The sequence below is a fragment of the Trichoderma virens genome (assembly GCF_000170995.1).
Source record: "Trichoderma virens Gv29-8 chromosome Unknown TRIVIscaffold_49, whole genome shotgun sequence".
NCBI lineage: Eukaryota > Fungi > Ascomycota > Sordariomycetes > Hypocreales > Hypocreaceae > Trichoderma > Trichoderma virens.
Genome location: NW_014013700.1, coordinates 1 through 18,166, shown reverse-complemented (window position 1 = coordinate 18,166; position 18,166 = coordinate 1). Strand labels below are relative to the sequence as shown.

At 45.8% G+C, this 18,166-nt stretch overlaps 8 protein-coding genes across 8 annotated transcripts; 5 read left to right on the top strand and 3 right to left on the bottom strand.

Annotated features, from left to right (window-relative positions):
- Positions 1–969: 969 nt before the first annotated feature.
- On the top strand, positions 970–2,335 carry TRIVIDRAFT_53542 (uncharacterized protein; the record flags this gene model as incomplete). The annotated part of the gene is made up of 5 exons (XM_014100704.1): positions 970–1,128; positions 1,203–1,307; positions 1,385–1,767; positions 1,830–1,894; positions 1,953–2,335. 5 exons carry the CDS (start codon positions 970–972, stop codon positions 2,333–2,335), a joined length of 1,095 nt encoding a protein of 364 aa, XP_013956179.1.
- A 1,756-nt stretch (positions 2,336–4,091) lies between these two features.
- On the bottom strand, positions 4,092–5,789 carry TRIVIDRAFT_59982 (uncharacterized protein; the record flags this gene model as incomplete). The annotated part of the gene is made up of 4 exons (XM_014100703.1): positions 4,092–5,092; positions 5,152–5,398; positions 5,450–5,689; positions 5,736–5,789. The coding sequence occupies 4 exons, from the start codon at positions 5,787–5,789 to the stop codon at positions 4,092–4,094; spliced, it is 1,542 nt and encodes a 513-aa protein (XP_013956178.1).
- A 722-nt stretch (positions 5,790–6,511) lies between these two features.
- Positions 6,512–7,291, top strand: TRIVIDRAFT_53536 (uncharacterized protein; the record flags this gene model as incomplete). The annotated part of the gene is made up of 1 exon (XM_014100702.1): positions 6,512–7,291. The coding sequence occupies one exon, from the start codon at positions 6,512–6,514 to the stop codon at positions 7,289–7,291; it is 780 nt and encodes a 259-aa protein (XP_013956177.1).
- A 427-nt stretch (positions 7,292–7,718) lies between these two features.
- Positions 7,719–9,416, top strand: TRIVIDRAFT_191800 (uncharacterized protein; the record flags this gene model as incomplete). Its single annotated transcript, XM_014100701.1, has 4 exons — positions 7,719–7,810; positions 7,856–7,993; positions 8,065–8,521; positions 8,583–9,416. The coding sequence occupies 4 exons, from the start codon at positions 7,719–7,721 to the stop codon at positions 9,414–9,416; spliced, it is 1,521 nt and encodes a 506-aa protein (XP_013956176.1).
- Positions 9,417–9,633: 217 nt separating this feature from the next.
- On the bottom strand, positions 9,634–10,719 carry TRIVIDRAFT_53537 (uncharacterized protein; the record flags this gene model as incomplete). The annotated part of the gene is made up of 1 exon (XM_014100700.1): positions 9,634–10,719. One exon carries the CDS (start codon positions 10,717–10,719, stop codon positions 9,634–9,636), a length of 1,086 nt encoding a protein of 361 aa, XP_013956175.1.
- Positions 10,720–11,632: 913 nt separating this feature from the next.
- Positions 11,633–13,003, top strand: TRIVIDRAFT_151414 (uncharacterized protein; the record flags this gene model as incomplete). The annotated part of the gene is made up of 2 exons (XM_014100699.1): positions 11,633–12,254; positions 12,315–13,003. 2 exons carry the CDS (start codon positions 11,633–11,635, stop codon positions 13,001–13,003), a joined length of 1,311 nt encoding a protein of 436 aa, XP_013956174.1.
- A 403-nt stretch (positions 13,004–13,406) lies between these two features.
- TRIVIDRAFT_53545 (uncharacterized protein) lies at positions 13,407–13,882 on the bottom strand (the record flags this gene model as incomplete). The annotated part of the gene is made up of 2 exons (XM_014100698.1): positions 13,407–13,518; positions 13,578–13,882. 2 exons carry the CDS (start codon positions 13,880–13,882, stop codon positions 13,407–13,409), a joined length of 417 nt encoding a protein of 138 aa, XP_013956173.1.
- Positions 13,883–14,984: 1,102 nt separating this feature from the next.
- Positions 14,985–17,284, top strand: TRIVIDRAFT_230771 (uncharacterized protein; the record flags this gene model as incomplete). The annotated part of the gene is made up of 7 exons (XM_014100697.1): positions 14,985–15,103; positions 15,171–15,237; positions 15,305–15,425; positions 15,489–15,600; positions 15,655–15,909; positions 15,969–16,067; positions 16,123–17,284. The coding sequence occupies 7 exons, from the start codon at positions 14,985–14,987 to the stop codon at positions 17,189–17,191; spliced, it is 1,842 nt and encodes a 613-aa protein (XP_013956172.1).
- Positions 17,285–18,166: the final 882 nt, after the last annotated feature.

The window sequence follows — 18,166 nt, the reverse complement described above, 5'->3', positions numbered from 1 at the left end:
CGCCCCTAAGTATGGTTTCCATAAGAGGTTCGTCCAGGGGCTAATTCAAACATCTGCGTAGGCGAACTTAGCTCAGGGGCTAGACGTTTTATCATCCTTTCGGTCTTCAATAGACCCTCTGGGGAGCTGAAATAAACTTTACGTAGGATCCACTGGCAGAGCTAAAAGGTCACCTGTTGAACCCTCTGTGGAGCCCAATACTTCATGGCCATAGCTGGATCTGATCTAAACTGCGGCGCGAAGAGGGAATCGAACTCAACCGGAAATAAATTGTCTGTGGCTAATGTTTTTGTTTGGAAGGATTGTACAAGCAACGCAGTACTGGCGTATCATGGACCTCATCGAATTCAATCACAACGTATGTTCTATTACTGTTAAGATAAAACTAGCTTGGCTGAGCAGGATATTAACCAAAATCTCTCCTATAGCATATCTTCTAACAAGCACTACAGGGCCAGAATCAGTTGAGAGGATGCCTTACCCTGGGACCTCCATGGCTGAAACTAAACCCGTGTGGCCTGGCCCCATTCCTTCAGCATCTCCACTATCTGCTTCGTCTGATAGTGTCGGCGAGAACAATCGTTTCCAATTATCTAATTTTGACAGCTGCTTCTACTCATGTCTACCATAATACACATCTGTTCTTGCAAGGCAGTATCACGCAACTTCAATTGCGATAGTCGAGCGGCGGGGTATTGAGGTCCCGCACGCCAATTTAGCCAACGCCATAGTGCGCAACCTCGCAGTGTACACCCTTTTCGTACTCACTAATATTGTGTTCGGCGTTTCAATCAAAATGACAAAGCGTCAAGCAGCTTCTTAATTTCTATGAGCACCACATACAAACTACATATAAATCATACGTACAAGCCTGGTCCACTTTCTGTGAATCTAATATGGAGCAAAGATCTCTCCCCTTTATGTTACACATATACCGGCCAAAGACCTAATGATTACAACCCTTTGATTATGGAAAACCTGAATCATGACAACCGCGGGCCTCAACTTCTTGCCGTCAACATTTTCTTCGGAATTGTGGCCCTCATCACGGTTATTTTGAGGGGATATACCCGTGCCTTCATTGTCAAGGCATTTGGTGCCGATGACTGGCTAATGTTTGCAGCAACGGTACGTGGCGCGCGTGAGGAACAAACATTTTCCTGACGGCACAAAATGATCTTTTTTGGCTAACAGTTGCATAGGCTGTATTTATAGCGTACTGTTGCATATCAAGCGCCGGTGTATACTATGGAACAGGCCAACATATGTACAATCTCGAGTTGGAAAATATGGAAAAGGCCTTGATGGTATGTGCAATGCAACGGCCACCGTAACCATTTCCAACCCCGTGATGCTAAATATGGGAGAGAGTTGACCTTGCTAGTTCTGGTGGCTTTGTTATCTCCTTTACAGCGTCATTGTGATCTTTATTAAAATCTCTTTTGGCTGGTTCTTGCTTCGTATCGTAACCACGAGATTACATAGTTGGATCATATATGCAGCAGCCTTATGCTCCATCCTTCCTCGCATTGTTTTCTTCTTCGTTGCGCTTTTTCAGTGCCACCCAGTTTCCTATTTTTGGGATAGGTCTCAACCTGGTAGTTGCATTCAAATCAGTATCATAATGGCCCTGGTATATTTTGACAGCATCTCCACCATTATCACGGACTTTACATTTGCGATTCTGCCAGCATTCGTTATCTGGAATCTGAATCTAAGAGCACAAGCCAGGTATGCGCTGATCTTCTTGGTTGCGCTAGGCTGTGTGTAAGTATACGACAGACCGCAAGCTTTTAGAAGATATCCTCCGTGCTAATATGGCATTCTAGGGCAAGCGCTGCTGTTGTTGTACGACTTGCTTATACCCACACGTTCACGAATCCAGATTTTCTATGTGGGGATTGCCTATTATTCGTGTTGCCCGAAGCTGTTGCTAATTCAAGTCTACTCAGATGCGACCACCGACATTGCCATCTGGTCAACTGTTGAAATGGGTTTGGCTATTAGTGCTGCAAGTATGGCGACGCTGCGACCATTAGTTAAGGAGCTAGGGTGGAAACTGGGACTTGCATCTTCACAACCTTTGTCACGGAGCCGGGGGCCATACGGCAATAAAATACCGTCGAGTGATATGCACAAGACCAACGGCAACAATCGCTTGGATATTCACGTCTTGTCTGAGTTTTCACAAGGGTCCAACAAACGAGGCGGCGGCCGAGAAGGGCTAGGGACACATGCAAGAGCATATTCTAGCAAGAACATGATGAGGCAGTCGTACAAAGAGGCCAATATGGACCTTGATAACGAGAGTCAGGAGCAGTTGAACGATCCATGATCGGAGTGAGTCTGGCTGGAGGAGGCCTTGTTGGGGATTCATAAAATGTTTATGCTAATGATGGAAGAATAATGCATGGAAAGTGTCGGACGCTACCTGACACCAATGAAATACAGCAGTAGTGAGCTAACAATCTCGGGAACTATTGCGTCCATCAAGTAACAACAATATACCACTATCTCTACGAAAGGCCGCCTGAGAGAGTAATGTCCCTCTAGCTATCTCATCTCCACGCAGGCTCTCGACATTTGTGCCAAGCACGACCGGTGGTGTCCATCCGGGGGATCCTCTTCAGTAGGATTCGCCAGGGACCGGGTATAAATTGGAGTTAGTAAATCCCTTACAAGTATACACTACGCACAGACCTCGTGCTCGCACTACCCCGCACAGACAAGGGGTTATAGTTTTAGTAGCGGAGAGCCCAATAGGAAGCTAACTGTGTCGATCATGCTGGCCATTAGCTCACAAGCCCATGCCGTAGGAAGAAGCTTTCGCAGAAGCGAAGTTACCATGGAGAAGCAAGCCAAGCCCCGGTTCTTGTGTGCAGTAGACTGGAAGAAATAAGGCAAAAAGTTCGAGACATAATTATGTCTTGCTTCCTCCCCATCAATATGATATATTTCTATATTCCAAATAGTCGGACGCTCGATACTATACGATAATATAAAACTATTAATGCCTTCGATATTTAATGCAATACTTACAGTGCTGGCCGTATTACCCGGACTACGGAAACTCCTCAATAGCTGCTCTTATGATGCTGCCAAACTGTTCGGCGTATTTCCATTTAGTGCTATAAATTTGATCTCTTAGGCTAAGAGTCTTATCTCAAGGACGATGCTCAACAACCAACTCTCTTCCGTAACAGTCAGATCATGCCGGTGTGGTTGGTTTAGATATACCGGTTTTTAGTCAGATTGATATTTAGCGACTGGATGGGAATAGGTGAATGTGGGCAGCTGAACTGGCGGGAGCTTTTCCCAAAAAGCACCAGACACATTAAGCAGGGAGATCCTCAGCTGCGGAAGAATATATGGTTGAATACCTGGAGGAGTATAAGTACGATCTCGCTGGAAGTATTTTAATAATATCACACTGATATCCTAGCGACTCCGGTATTTATGGCTGGGTTCGCAGTTACTTCTACACCGAACTCAAGTTTTCTAAGACAGCAGACTTTAGCAATCGGCCGCCACGCACCGAGATTTCTGGTCTATTGAAGTCTTTGAATATGCCACATCTAACAAATATGAGTATTACCCTCTAGGAGGAGCGAATAGATACATTACGTCGATGTCCGAGTTGTCATTGCTTTTACGAGACATGGAAAGCCGTCTCAAGTTTTTATTAACACAAATACAAAGGGCTGAAACGCCATAGAGTGATTGAGCGCTCTGGGGCGGTGAACCCGGGCAGGGCGCACCTGTTAGCAACATTGAGGTAGAAAATCTAAGCGCCTACCGCAGGTACAATAGCAACGATGTTGTCGTTGGCCTTAAAAAGAGAATTGCTTATGTACTGGCGAAAATATTGTCGGAATCATTGAAAGCTGCTCACTTGCAAACGCTCTCTCAAAACCCCTTTGCGACTAAAGTTAAGATGATGGCTTCGAGGTTGATAAGATTTCTACATGATTGTTCACGGAAAGAACTCTCCTTTTGGAGCTATAGCGTACTCGTTTTGTCACAAAAGACGCCTACCCAATAAGTCTATTGCCATGATTTTAAAAGTAAGGTCGTAACATGACAATGAAAAATTATAAATTCACTTTTTTTAGTTTAATCCATAGTGGTAGCTTTGTCATTGAATGAAACACTTTCATAGGCATCATTTGACCGCTTAGACCCCACTGCTGATTCGCCGTCTCGTAGTTACTTCTGTCAAGTTCAATATCAAAGTTCCACAGTACTTTGGAGGCAATGAGCCTCATCTCAAGATTTGCTAGGTTCTTCCCAATGCAGACCCTAGGTCCTGTTCCGAATGGTAGTGAAGCATTTAAGCGGTCATCTTGAAACTCAGCATCCTCTCCTAGCCATCTTTCTGGTCTAAAAGTATCAGGTTCTATAAAGTTGACGTGCGAGTGTGTTGATACCCATGGAGGCACGGCCACTGTAGTTCCTGCAGGGACATAATACCCAGCAATAATGGCGCCTCCTGGAGGGACTACACGCTGCTGACTTGCAGGTGACGGTGGGAAAAGACGTAGAGTTTCGTTTAATGTTGCGTCGAGGTACCTCAAATTTTTAACCTTTTCCCATTTGATATCGTCGTTGGCCATAAAAGCGTCTCTAATCTCCGCTGTAAGTCGCTTGTACACGTTGGGGTGAGTACAAATGAAGTATGTCCACCCGACAAGAGCCGTAGCCGTTGTGTCAGTTCCAGCACTGATGAATAAGGCCATATTCAACTGAATTTCAGTCTTGGACAACAAGTTTTTAGACTCGCTATTGAGAATGTGGTACATGAAGTCTGCATGATTTCTGTTAGGGTCTTGCAGGCGACGAACCGTTTTATCGCGTGAATTGTTTAAATGGATCGATCTCCATAATGAAGCCTTCGTAGGAACCAGAAGCCGAGTCATGAGACGCTCAAGCCATGTGCCAACTCCAGATATTCGGCGTATGCCCTGTGTCCACGTAGCCGCCACGAAAACGTTGATGACAGAAGTTGACCACTCTGTAGCCGAGGCTTGGTCCAAACACCCAAAAGGTTCAGCGAAGCACAAGTCGCCCATCATATCAAATGCAAGGTATGTGTCTGCTTCCATTGTCAGCCGGTGGGGCAATCGCAGAATATCATGACGTGCGGAAGCATACACCAGTCTGAGACATTCACAGCTTGGTTCTCAGATGCCCCCTTCTCCAGTACGGCTACGAGTTTTTGAACATGAATTTGAAGTATGTCCTCTAGCTTGGCCAAAGCGCTGTTGGAGAACAGATAACCCAAAGCCTTACGTTGGCGGGAATGCTCCTTGTTCAGTGCTAGGCTTACACCAGTTTCTCCGTTCATGCTTCCCACGGCCCCGAGAAATATGGGACTCTTCTCCATGAGAGGTCCGCCTTTCTTTATGATCACGATTCAGCAGGAGACATTGTTGGGGTTTGAAGCACTTACGCGAAACCCATAGATCTCTTCTCGAGCATCTGTGCCAATAAAACTTAGCTCATTGGGAGACACTCGCACGACCAAGCCATATTTCTCATGCAGAGACTTGTAGTAAAGGTGCTGGTCTCCCTTCACAAGAGCTATCGCAGCAGGCAATTCTGAGAGGCTGTTGAGCCAAGGTCCAGGAACTGAACGTAGTGGGTGAAAAACTCGATTTTGAAGAATCCGAATAAAGAGACTGGTGATGAGCTGAAAAGAATAAGCAAACGTTGCGGCGTTGATTGGAATTACTCACGAGAACAGAGAGCGCAGACACAACCGAGTTGACAGAGAGAATTTGAATCAGCATGATTAAAATGCGATGATTATAGGAATACTCTTCTCGATTTGTTGCAGATCTTGGCTTGGGGCTGCAGATATTTAGGGTGTAGGAGTTAATGTAGCCACATAGCCAAATTCCACCATAGAAAAGGTCACCTTGCAGTTAAGAAGTGCACCTGGTGAACCCTCGCTCATTTAGCTAGGTGAATACTAGGAGCCGATGGGCATGGGGATGTGGATAGGTCTGATACTACGAGGTGATTACTCTCTCGTTTCTACGCGGCACGCCAGTTCCCGTAGTGGGGGTTCATGGCAGCTCTGAGCGATTGAATGATTCGTCTGCTGCCCCGTGTTACGCAAGATGCATAGTATAGTTGCATTGCATGAAAAGATGAAAAAAAGAGTGGGGAGGAAAAGAGCTCAAAACAGCTCTCTTTTGTGGGTTCTTGTTTTCTCGATCTGGATACACATCAACACCCCGCATGTGGCCGCTATTGCTGCACTCTGTGAAATCTAGAGTACGCTTTTGACTTCACCCATGCAGGATTCAAAACGGTAGTGGGTTGAGTGATTTTATTCGTGAGCATGATTGAATGAGTAATATGGTTAGGCGCAGAGCTTGTCACAGCTCTGTTTGCCGTCCCCTTGGTCTCTATAAGTATACTCGCCCATATTGTCCCGAGAGAGTGTTCCAATACACCAGACTATTTCCGGTGACTTAACCCAGGCATTTACACCAGGATTAGTACAATGGGAGACACCGAAGAGCTGGCGACGGAATACACTCGGGTTAACAACACCCAGTATGGCGCCGGATTGTTTCTTCTCGAAAGGCTCAATATTATCTCTGGCATGAAAGTTCTCGATGTCGGGTGTGGACCTGGAAATCTCACAGCTCACATTGCAGAGGTTGTCGGGGAGAGAGGGAATGTGGTGGGTATTGATCCCAGCACGGAACGCATTACGATTGCACGGAGGATCCAGAAGCCGAATCTTTCGTTTTCGGAGGGGCAAGCCGAAGACTTATCGCAGTTTCCTTCGGAGAGTTTTGACGCAATTTACGTGAACTCAACCCTGCATTGGGTACAGGACCAACCAGCAGCATTGAAGGAGTTCGCCCGCCTGCTCAAGCCAGGAGGGCTACTTGGCATTTCAGGCGGATCAGGCGATACACTCACCGCCCAAGAGAGGATCAAAGCCGATGTCCTGTCCAGGGAGCCATACCGAAAGTATCCGGAAGAAAGTCCACCCAAGTTTCTCAAGCAGCGTGAGCTCGAAACTCTTCTAGACAATGCTGGGTTCCGAGAAAGAAGTATCGTCGTTAACAAAATCACAAAGTCGACCAAGGATGCAGATGCAATGATTGACTGGTTAGATGCAAGCTCATCCGGGAAAACGTACGGCGGCATCCCGTTGGAACTCCGGCCACGCGCAAGGGAGGAAATGAAGACGGAATGGAATAAACTTCTAGTGGAGGATGGGATTCATATGGACATAGATCTTTTGGTCACAGTGGCTGTTAAAGCATAAGCCCTGGGGGGTGTCTTTGTACTGTAAAGCCCCGGAGATTATTCAGTAATAGAATTGATTTCTGTTTGTCTGGACCGAATGCTATGGTAGTACTTCTTGCCATGCCTCTCCCTTTCTGTTGGGTTATGTATTAGTAGCAACCCTGACCCGCCCTCTGACAAGTAAGCAATGGCACTGCGGCAGTGGCTGGGGAGGATTTGCTATTTATGGCGGGCATCCAGCGCATTATTACTGGGACATGATACCGGCGGACCTTATTGACCGCTAGGGGTGTAACCTTTTAACAACATGATTGGTCGTGAGTGATATCCTTATTACCAGGCACTTAAAGCTCTTTGTGCAGACTGTTGTAGAAGAGATCTATTTACCCTGGAGCCAACCCATCTTTTTGTTTTTGAGGCCGTGTTGAAGGGCGTGGAGGATAAACATGTCAACATTGCGGTTTCCCCCCGGGTCCTTGCAAGACATAGAGCAGGCTGGCAAGGAAGGCAATACCAACGTTGAATCAGTGGGAGCTACGTACCCTGTCAGTCCTTCGACAAGCTCTGATTTGGACAATGTCAGACACCAACTTGAATCGGGCGTCTCGCTCTCTGTTTGGTGGGACGAGCCAGAAGATCAAGATCCCGAGAATCCTATGAACTGGCCTTCGACAAAGAAATGGGCCAACATTCTGACCATCTCCGTCATGAGTTTCCTGGTGTAGGTGTAAAAGCCGACAGCGGCCAGACAGCTCGAGTCACGGCTCGGGGCATTTTGCTAACCCTTAGCAGGCCACTCGTATCATCGGTAGTCGCCCCAGCGGTGGAGCTTATATTGGCAGATTTCCATTCTAGCTCAACGACATTTCCGACCTTTGTCTTGTCAATATTCGTACTAGGTTTCGCTGTTGGACCGCTGATTCTCCCGCCACTCAGTGAGCTGTATGGTCGTGTCATCGTCTACAACATAACAGGTGTGCTGTTCGTTGGGTTCACGATCTTGTGTGCCCTCTCACACAGTGAAGCGATGCTCTTGAGCTTTCGGTTCCTATCGGGGTTTGCAGGCGTGGCTACAATATCGATAGGCCCTGCTAGCATTGCAGATATCATGCCTCGAGAGAAAAGAGGAAAGGCCGTGTCGCTCTGGGCTGTAGGCACCGTGGTTGGTCCAATGGTTGGTCCTATCATCGGTGGTTATGTGGCGGAGGTTCTTGGCTGGAGATGGATCTTTTGGATTATCTCAATCATAGTAAGCCGTTGCCAAGCTACTGATTTGTCAAAGAGCTTATCACGTTGACCATAATTTCCAGGCTGGACTTGTTACAATCGTGGCTCTTGCCATCTTAAGAGAGACGTACCCTCCAGTCCTGCTGGAAAGGAAGGCAAGACGACTCAGAAAAGAAACTGGAAATCTCAATTATAGATCTAGGCTCGCTTCTCACTTGGGCCTCCAAGCACTTCTCATACAAAGCATCATGCGGCCCTCCAAAATGCTCTTGCTGTGCCCAGTCGTCACGGCCAGCTGCGTCTACGTCTGTGTTCTGTACAGCATCATCTACATATTTTTCTCTACATTCTCAATTATATTCCAACAAGTCTACGACTTTTCTACTTTTGATTCTGGGCTAGTCTTTATTGCTTGCGGCATTGGGACCTTGTCAGGTCTCGTATATCTTGCATATTTCAGCGACAAGACTTTAGAGAAACGGGCTCGCACCGCAAGGATGATTACGCCGGAGGACCGCCTTCCATTCCTCATCACAGTTCCTGGATCCCTAAGTTTTTCACTTGGGATATTTTTGTATGGGTGGGGGGTGGAAAAACACATTCATTGGGTTGTTCCTCAAGTTGGAACAGCCATGACGGGGTTCGGCTACATTCTAATTTTCACAGCCGTCCAAACTTATTTAATCGACGCATTCGAGAATTACTCCGCCAGTGTCAATGGCGCCAATGCGGCGCTCAGAGGTCTCGCCGGGGCGCTTATTCCTCTTAGTGGTCTGAACTTGTATAAGACATTGGGCTGGGGATGGGGAAACTCCCTGCTGGCTTTGATCGCATTTGCTCTCGCACCACTCCTTTGGATCTTGGCTGCGCACGGCGCAAAGATTCGAAGAATAAGGCTTTGCAGTTTAAAGTTTTAACAATGCGAACTTGTGGATCGTTTCACAATGGTCAAGACAAACCTGTGGTAAATTTGCTATGTCTATGCGATATACTGTGTCATCTAATACCTGCCAAAAGATCCGTAGCAGAACAGGCTGCTCGTGAATTGGGTCGGCAAGCCGATCCATTCCTTATCGCCCATTGATACGTTGTGCTGTGGCTAAATACCAACTCGAATTTGCCTTGATTCACAAGTTACAACCTACTGACAATCGCGCCGTCTGGTTGAGCCATGAATCTTTCAATTAGCTCACTCCGGGAGATGTCTTCCAGATGGAGCTTTCGAAGGCTCCTCCCAGACTGGAAATAATCAACACTGGTAGCCATCTGAGCGAGGACGATGATGGCTTTGATGGGCGATGCATCTATCCCAAGCTTCTCGGCCAGGCTGTGCCAGCACACAAGTAGGTCAGGAACATCTTCCGAGATGTTACGGTTTTGAAGATCTGGTGGAGCCTTGAGTCCGTTGTGGGGCCCTGAATTTCTCGCTAAATCCACTAGGCTTGTAAAGGTGTGACCGTAGCACTCGTTGGACACTCTCAACGCACTCCTCATGCTGTGGCCGAATGCGTTGCCTATTTGCATCCGCACTTGATCGACCGCAATCATGGCCTTGGCAACGGAACTTGTCAGGCCATCTCGATACAGAAAAAAGTCCCCATTGGTGCTTTCGATGCGGGCCGCGTTCATCAGTATCATTAGTGGATGGAACACGCCGTTCACGTTCAGCAGGCAAACTTCGATAACACTGCTGCACCAGCAGAGTTTCACTGGCATAATCTCTTGAACCGCGTCGTATATTGCCTGGCTAGGAGGACTTTGGAGTGCAGCAATAAATATGAGGCTCTTCTTGCCCAGAACTAGCACTTCATCTCTTTCCATTCGGCAGGAATATGGAGACAAGTTGGTTTCTAGGACGCATCCGATCTCGATATCAGCAATGAGCGAGAACAAATTGCCTGGTATGGCGATAATGGTGTGTTGTTGCAGAGAAAATCCTCTCAGTTGCTGCAGCACTGTCTCGTGCCCGGTAGATGGAATCGTCAGGATGATCATCAGTGAAAATTCAATGATCTCAGCCATGTCCGAGGTGATGCATACGGGCATAGAACTCTCAATCTTTCCCCGGACTGTCAGTTGACCTTTGACCATGACTTCGTTGGCATATCGAAAGTGATCTGGATGTGAATAGACTAGCACGTCTATACCACGGTTTTGGAGATCAGCCGCAAGGGCAAAACCAGACGGACCAGCGCCAATAATGGACACCTTTCGTTCCATTGCTGCTGTGTCGTCTGTGTGCCGAGAGAGTGGTTGTGTGTACCAGGGGTCAAGTAAAATATGATTCCGTCAGAAGGGTTCCTTGAACGGGGGCAAAAAAGCACTGAGAACGAATCTATAGCTGTAAACTGCTACTGTTTGATATCATCATCCCGCACTGCTTTTGTTGTAGACGGCCGACATGGGTTATGAGCATTCGTAACTTCTTAGCTGCGCAGGTTTTCTGATAACCCCTGTTCTCTGTAACTTGCGATTCAGATCTCTCAGCGATGTCAGTGTGTATGCTCTGTAGTTCTAGGCCATTTCTACTCCGTAAGCGGCGGTCAATTTACAAAAGTTGCACTCGGAGCGGAGCGACAGGAATGGGCTGAGCAAGTTTGCGCGCATATAACAGATTGCGAGGGTAGGCCGTTTCAAGACAAGGACTCCTCACCATATGCAAGTGCCGGTCCCATCTGTGACTATATCCCCATAATATCTATTAGTCGCTTGTTTGTTGTAGCTTAGATCTTCGCCAACGACATTGCGGTATTCGCGTCCGACCCCGAGGATCACTAAACTGGTTTCCTGTAACCCGTTGTCCTCTTGATTTCCCCACTCGATCGGCACTGACGCTTTCACACTTGCTTTTCTGAATCACTCCTGAAACATCTATGGCACCAGCACATCCGTTGCTATGACTAAACTAACTGTATCCGCTGGCTCCAACATTTGCATTCTGGCAAGGCGTCAAAACTGGCCATACTCGAATAACTGTTCCAATCGTTTGATGTGTTACTTTATCATTCCTTAAGTGCAGTAGGAGGGTCCGCTTCTTTCCCGCAGAAACCAGTTAGTGGCACTTGTTCAAAGCCCTGCTTCACCAGAACCGCTGCCTACAAGTACGGAGACTAGATTTACTCAACCCAGAGACATGGATATTTACTTGGATATTTTTGGACAGCAGCCGAGGCTCAACATCCACACGCAAATATGTCTCTGCTTTGCGATGCCAAACGATGTTGAGCAATCCACTGTCATGAGCACGCTGACATCTGGCCTTCAGCGGCTGACGGCCAGCTTTCCATGGGTAGCGGGCCAAGTTGTCGTTGAGGGCTCAGGGGCTGGAAGTTCTGGAGTCTTTAAGATCAAAGAACTGCGAGATATCCCCTACTTGGCAGTCAAAGACCTTAGAGCAGACACCTCGGTTCCGACAATGATCGAGCTCAGAGAAGCCAATTTCCCAATGAGAATGTTGAGAGAATCTGTTATCGCGCCTCGCAACACCTTTCCTGCAGCCGACGCCATCAATAGACACGAATCCAGTTCGCCTGTCTTTCTGCTACAGGCAAATTTCATTGTCGGTGGTTTGGTGCTCACGTTCCTTGGCCAACATCAGACCATGGACATCATGGGGCAAGGACAGATTATGCATCTCCTCTCAAAGGCCTGCCATGATGAGTCGTTTACTACCGACGAGCTATTTTGTGGCAATCTCGAACGCCAAACCGTTGTTCCCCTTCTTGATAACTATGAGCGTGGTCCCGAGCTTGCTCGTCATCTGGCCACCACTGCCACTGGTAAATCTCGCAACGGTCATGACAGGAGCGAAACAGAGCCTGTTCAGAGTGTCTGGGCAAGTTTTACCTTTCATCCCACATCATTGGCAACTCTGAAATCAATCGCTGTCAAGACTCTCCCAAGTGGTTCTAGCTACGTATCTACTGATGACGCGCTGAGCGCATTTATCTGGCAGAGCATCATGCGCGCGCGCGCCAATCGCTTACCGCCCGGCGTAGAGACGACTTTTGCGCGAGCTGTTGACGTACGCCCCTATGTCGATGTGCCAGCGTCTTATCCAGGCATTGTTCAGAATATGACGTACACGACTTTCACGCTACAAGAGCTCGTCGCATTGCCACTGGGCGAGATAGCATCCAGGCTTCGAACCGCCCTGGAATCCAATACCACTATCCTCCCCTTCCACACGCGTGCTTTGGCTACCTACTTGCACAGCCAAGCCGATAAGTCGCACGTCTCACCTGCCTCATCGTTGGACTTTTCAGTCGACGTGATCGTGAGTTCGTGGGCCAAAACGGACAGCTACGCCTTGGAATTCAATTTAGGACTTGGCAAGCCAGAGGCAGTTCGCAGGCCATGGTTCACACCGCTGCAAAGTTTTGTGTATTTCATGCCTCGAAAAGATGATGGCGAAATCGCTTTGGCAGTGTGTCTTAGGGAAGAGGACATGGAGAGACTAAAGGCGGATAGGCTCTTTATGACGTATGCCAGGCACGACGGATGAATCTAAGTCGAAAAAAGATGGAGCCGAAAACAACGGTGTCATAATATTTCCTAATAAATATGGCGCCTGAACCAGAATTTTGGTCTGCAAACGCTCAGAATAGGTGATCAATGAACCATAGATGGTATATTACATCAAGAAAAATGGAAGTTAACGGCTCGCTGTATCCATAGCCGTAGTTGCGAAATTAATGGTTAAAGCCCAATCTATCACATAATGCCACCTGGGTGCTGCTATAATGATTGAGATCGTCCCTAAGAGAAGAACGCATCACAACATATCGCAAACCGCGGATGGGCTCCACCACTAGTTCTCCAAGACTAGGTAGTGTGTAGTAACCCAAATGGAGAGCACCTTTATACAGCCGTCCTGACGGCTTTCTTGAAGGATGATGAACAGTCGTTCAATGGCCCCCGGTGTTGCCTGTCAAATGACTGCAGAGCACGCTGCCCAAGAACACACCACCAAGTATCGACATGAAGTAGCCAACATTCATCGTCATAACTGCTACCATACTAAGACTAGGTCAGCAGCCTGGTTTGGGAGTCACTTTACGGAAATATTTCAGACTGACAGCAGATAACTCACTCCCGCAATCACTGCGTCTAGCGCACCCGACATGATAGCCTCGCTGGCCCTCCAAGGTCGGGGCGTCGATTTGATTTCGGTCATGTCCGACTGGAGAAGACCACCACCACGCCTCATTTTGGCCGCGGCCACTACCTTGTACATGTTGAATCGCAATGCCAGCAAGATACGAAACACCACAGTGAAAGCTATAAGAAATATGCATGCTCCGGCGTACTGCCCAGTAGTGGTAGGTGTAAAAGCCGAGGACCAAAGAGGCGTGCTTGTAGAGGTGAAGAACATCATAGCCATAGACTCCATGTTCATCGTCATGTTAGATGATTCCATTGACATTGGACCGGCTGTTGAAGAGGGCATGGCCATGCTGGAAGTAGCATCCATCGCCATGCCCATTGACGCCGATGCTGAGTCCATGTTGGCGATTGCTGTGTATATGTGCCGAGTTCCTCGTCTGGACAGGCGGATGAGCATGAATGGCGGGATTAAAAAGAGCCAATACCCGTGACTTTTTAAGAAACTCGCTATGAAGATGAATAGAAGAGCGAACAATTCCGTCTATACTACAGCGACCGTGCGGCTGGGTATGGAACCAGAGCGCTCCATCGAGCCAGGCTGTCGGAACATGAGTCACATGATAGAAGACAATAAACCGTTTGGCACAGGAAGAGACAAACTTCCGTGTGCCTTTAGACAGGTTGATAGTTCAGACAGCTTTGGGTGGCGCCAGCTCCTTGGGGTTGGTCGTGAGTCGCGTAATTCTTGCTCTATCATTGAAGCAAGTGAAAGAATCCATGCACACCACAGTAAGAAGGTAGTTAGGACGCTATTCAACGCGGCAACACACCGTTGACCTGGTGGGGGCATAAACGAGCAGCAGTTAAGAATTAAATGCGCAAACTTGCTCAAAATAGAGCCACTCGTCGCGCTACTGTACTGCGGGTGTGGCTCGGGCCACAGCGGGAGGAGGTCAGGATCCAGGCCATGTGCTTCCGTATGATTCTAAGCGAATGGGCTGCGCTCTTGCCCCTGTCCAAGTGTCCGCGGTTGGATGCTCGTGGGACTGACATTGCCATGGCCATGCGTGGCGCTGGCCTGGTGTCACACTCCAAGAGCAGTACATACAGAGTAGCGTAGCTACGGAGTACGAGCACCAAGTTATCAGCATGGCTCGGCATTCTATCATAGTATACTCTGTACATATGTTACGAACAGACGCAAATTCGGCTTCTGGACGAGGTACTGGAGCTGCACAGTGATAGCCAGCAGACCACCCGAACAGAGCTGGCCCATTCAACTCACCCTCACGCCAGCATCGCACATGAATGCTGTGCTCTCTCTGTTGCTGTGAAATACATACCAAAGAGTCGTCGGTTCGCTGCGAAATTTATTCATCATGTCGGCCGCCTGGCTCACTCCGCCCGTCACACTGACGGGGAGTCGCGAGTTTACCTGTGACAGCTTTGGCTTCACACAAGAGCAGTGCGACTACTACCAGCAGCGTTGGCATTTTTGGTAAGGAAAATCGACCGTCCAGAAACTATGTACAGCCCAGCACATTACTAACCAGATATTTCACAAGGTTCATCGCTGACCGCGTCTTTGCGCTGTCGACCATCGCCTTTCTCATGAGCGTCCTTGGCATCTTCGTCATTAGCAACATTGTCTCGCAGTTTGCTGGGACATAGAATATGGCGCGGCTCTTCACCATGGCAGAAAGTGACCGCATTAACACGATACTTGTCTTACCGCGGCTTCCACGTCCAGGCACTGCGATGGGAATCGGCCCCCTTGGGGCTTCTGCTCCTGGCAGCAGTAGGGACAATCTTCTTCTTCTGTAGGTCGACGGCGAGCCTGGTTGGGCGACATCGATATCGGGACTAACTGACTGGCTTTGCAGGCATGGATCTGATTCCCCAACCATACTACTGGCCAAGTTTGGATTTTGGCGGCTCTCCACCATTGGGAACAAGATCGGGGTGGATGGCCCTGGCATGCATGCCTTTTGTCTTGTAGGCCACCTAGGCGACCTGGCAGACATTCTTCCGAATACTGATTTTTCGCAGCGCGACGGCGAGCAAGTCGAACTGGATCACACTTATCACAGGGGTCTCGCACGAGAAGCTCCAAGTGTTCCACCGATGGATATCCTACGCTTTTTTCCTCCTTGCACTTATGCATACATTTCCCTTTATTGTATATCACATCCGATTTGGTGACATGGTCATGCAATTTGAGATGGGCCTCATATTTTACTGGACAGGCATTGTGGCACTTATCTTCCAAGCTTGGCTTACTTTTGCATCCCACAGTGTGATTCGGTAGGTAATAGGCGCAGAGTACAATTCTACCAAAACTCGGCATCTGACACATTGATAAGAAATCTAGGTTATGAATTTTTCAAAGCGACCCATTTTCTCGCCGCTGCCATATTTGTCTTGGTATTTTTCTGGCATTGCGATTACACCCTGACTTCTTGGTAAGAGCAAGCCGTGACTATAAATATCCCTCCTCTGACACTGACGTTTCTACAGGCACTACTTCATTGCGACAGCGGCTGTGTATGTCCCATGCTACGTTTATCCTTGGCTCCGGACTTGCTTCGAGTACGGCACGAGGGCAAAAGCCCAGGTTACCGTTGAAGACGGTGGCTTCACTCGCATTTCAATCCCGGCAAACTTCACATGGATACCGGGACAGCACTGCTTCCTCCGCTTCACCGGATTTGGATTTTTTCAAGCTCTCTCGGCCCATCCATTCACCATATGCTCGTTGCCATCCAGAGAGACAAACGAAAGGTCCGAGCTCATCTTTTACATTCGCCACCAGCGCGGCTTAACGGCACGTCTGCACCAGACTGCTTTAGAAAATCCGGGTTCTTCCATCCCCGTACTTGTCGATGGTCCGTATGGAGGGATTAACCAGCAATCATACGCTCACAGTGACCATCTTCTCGTCATTGCAGGAGGATCAGGTGCCGGTTGGACTTTGCCCTTTATTGAACAATTTGTCTTGTGCCAATCAAAACCCTTTGATGAAGAGCGTGGCCAAGCAGCAGATCTTGAGAGCATCGAGAAAAAGACGAAGAATAATGAATGCAGTACTTACGGGTCATTTACTCTCCGCGTCATAGTAGCAATTCAAGATGCTAGCACTCGGATTTGGTACATACGAATTGTCAAGGAGCTACTATCCCGATATTCAACAAGAGAGTCGATTTCCAATATTCGTATCCAGTTACATTTGACTGGCCAGACTGCACAAGGGGTTGACCTGACTGACAAAATCCATGACCTTTCAGGAGGCTTAACTAACCCTTCCTCCTCGCCGGAGAGCATTATTGCCCCAGAGGGCAGAGCAGAGACCCCATTGTCGGCGCTATTTGACAATCACCTCGACGAGCGGCCTCATTTACCGCTGATTATCCAAGAAGAAGCCGTCAGAGTAGCAGATCGAGGGGAATCGCTTGCTATCTTTGTTTGTGGGCCAGATACTATGCAGCATGATGTTAGAAATGCTGTTGCAGAAGCAAACCTAAATATCCTAAAGGGATCCAAGTCTGGAGGAGTTTATTTACACTCTGAACATTTCTCTTGGGCATAATTTATTATAGGGTTTCAATCTTTCTTAAAGCAAAAGCATTTCCCAGCTCAGTGTTAACGTAAACTTAATAATAATCCATTTAGTATATATTACAAAGTTTAATCATTTAAGCTTCCCTCCTACACTTATAGGTACCCTACCTTTTAGGTACCCCTTTACTAAAAACCTTATTTTATTTAATTAATTATTAAATAAAATATCTTTTATATTTATTTTTATTACTTTTATTAAAAATTTTAAAATAATAATAGTTTTTATTAACTTTTAAAAAAATTAATTAAAAAACTTTTTTATTATTATTAAATAAATAACTTTTAATAAATAATAAAAAAAAATTATTTTTTTTATTTTAAAATAAAATAAAATAATTATTTTTATTTTTATTTTTAAAAAAAAATAATATTTTAATAATAAATTTATAATAAATAATATATTAATATTTTAATTAAATAAAAATAAAATAAATTTTTTTTATTTTATATAAAAATTATAAAAAAAATTTAATTTTTTTTTTTAATAATATTAAAAAAACTATTATAATTAATTAAAAATATAAATTTTTTATATAAAGTAAAATTATAAAATAATTAATAAAAATTAATATAATATATAAAATTAAATAAATTATTTTTATTTTAATTATTATAATTATAAATAAATATTTAATAATTTTTATTATAAATTATTATTTAATAATAATTAAATAAATTTATATTATATTAATAATTATTTTTAATATTTTTTTTTTAAAAATATAATTTAAAAAATTTTAAAAATTTTAATATTTAAAATAATAAAAAATTTATTATTTAATTATTTAAAAAAATATTAATTAATATATTTTATAATATAAAAATTAAATTAAATAAAATTAAAAAATTTATTAAAATAATAATAATTAAAATTATTTTATTTTAAAAATTAAAAAAAATTAAAAAAATTATATAAATAAAAATTATATTATATAAAATTATT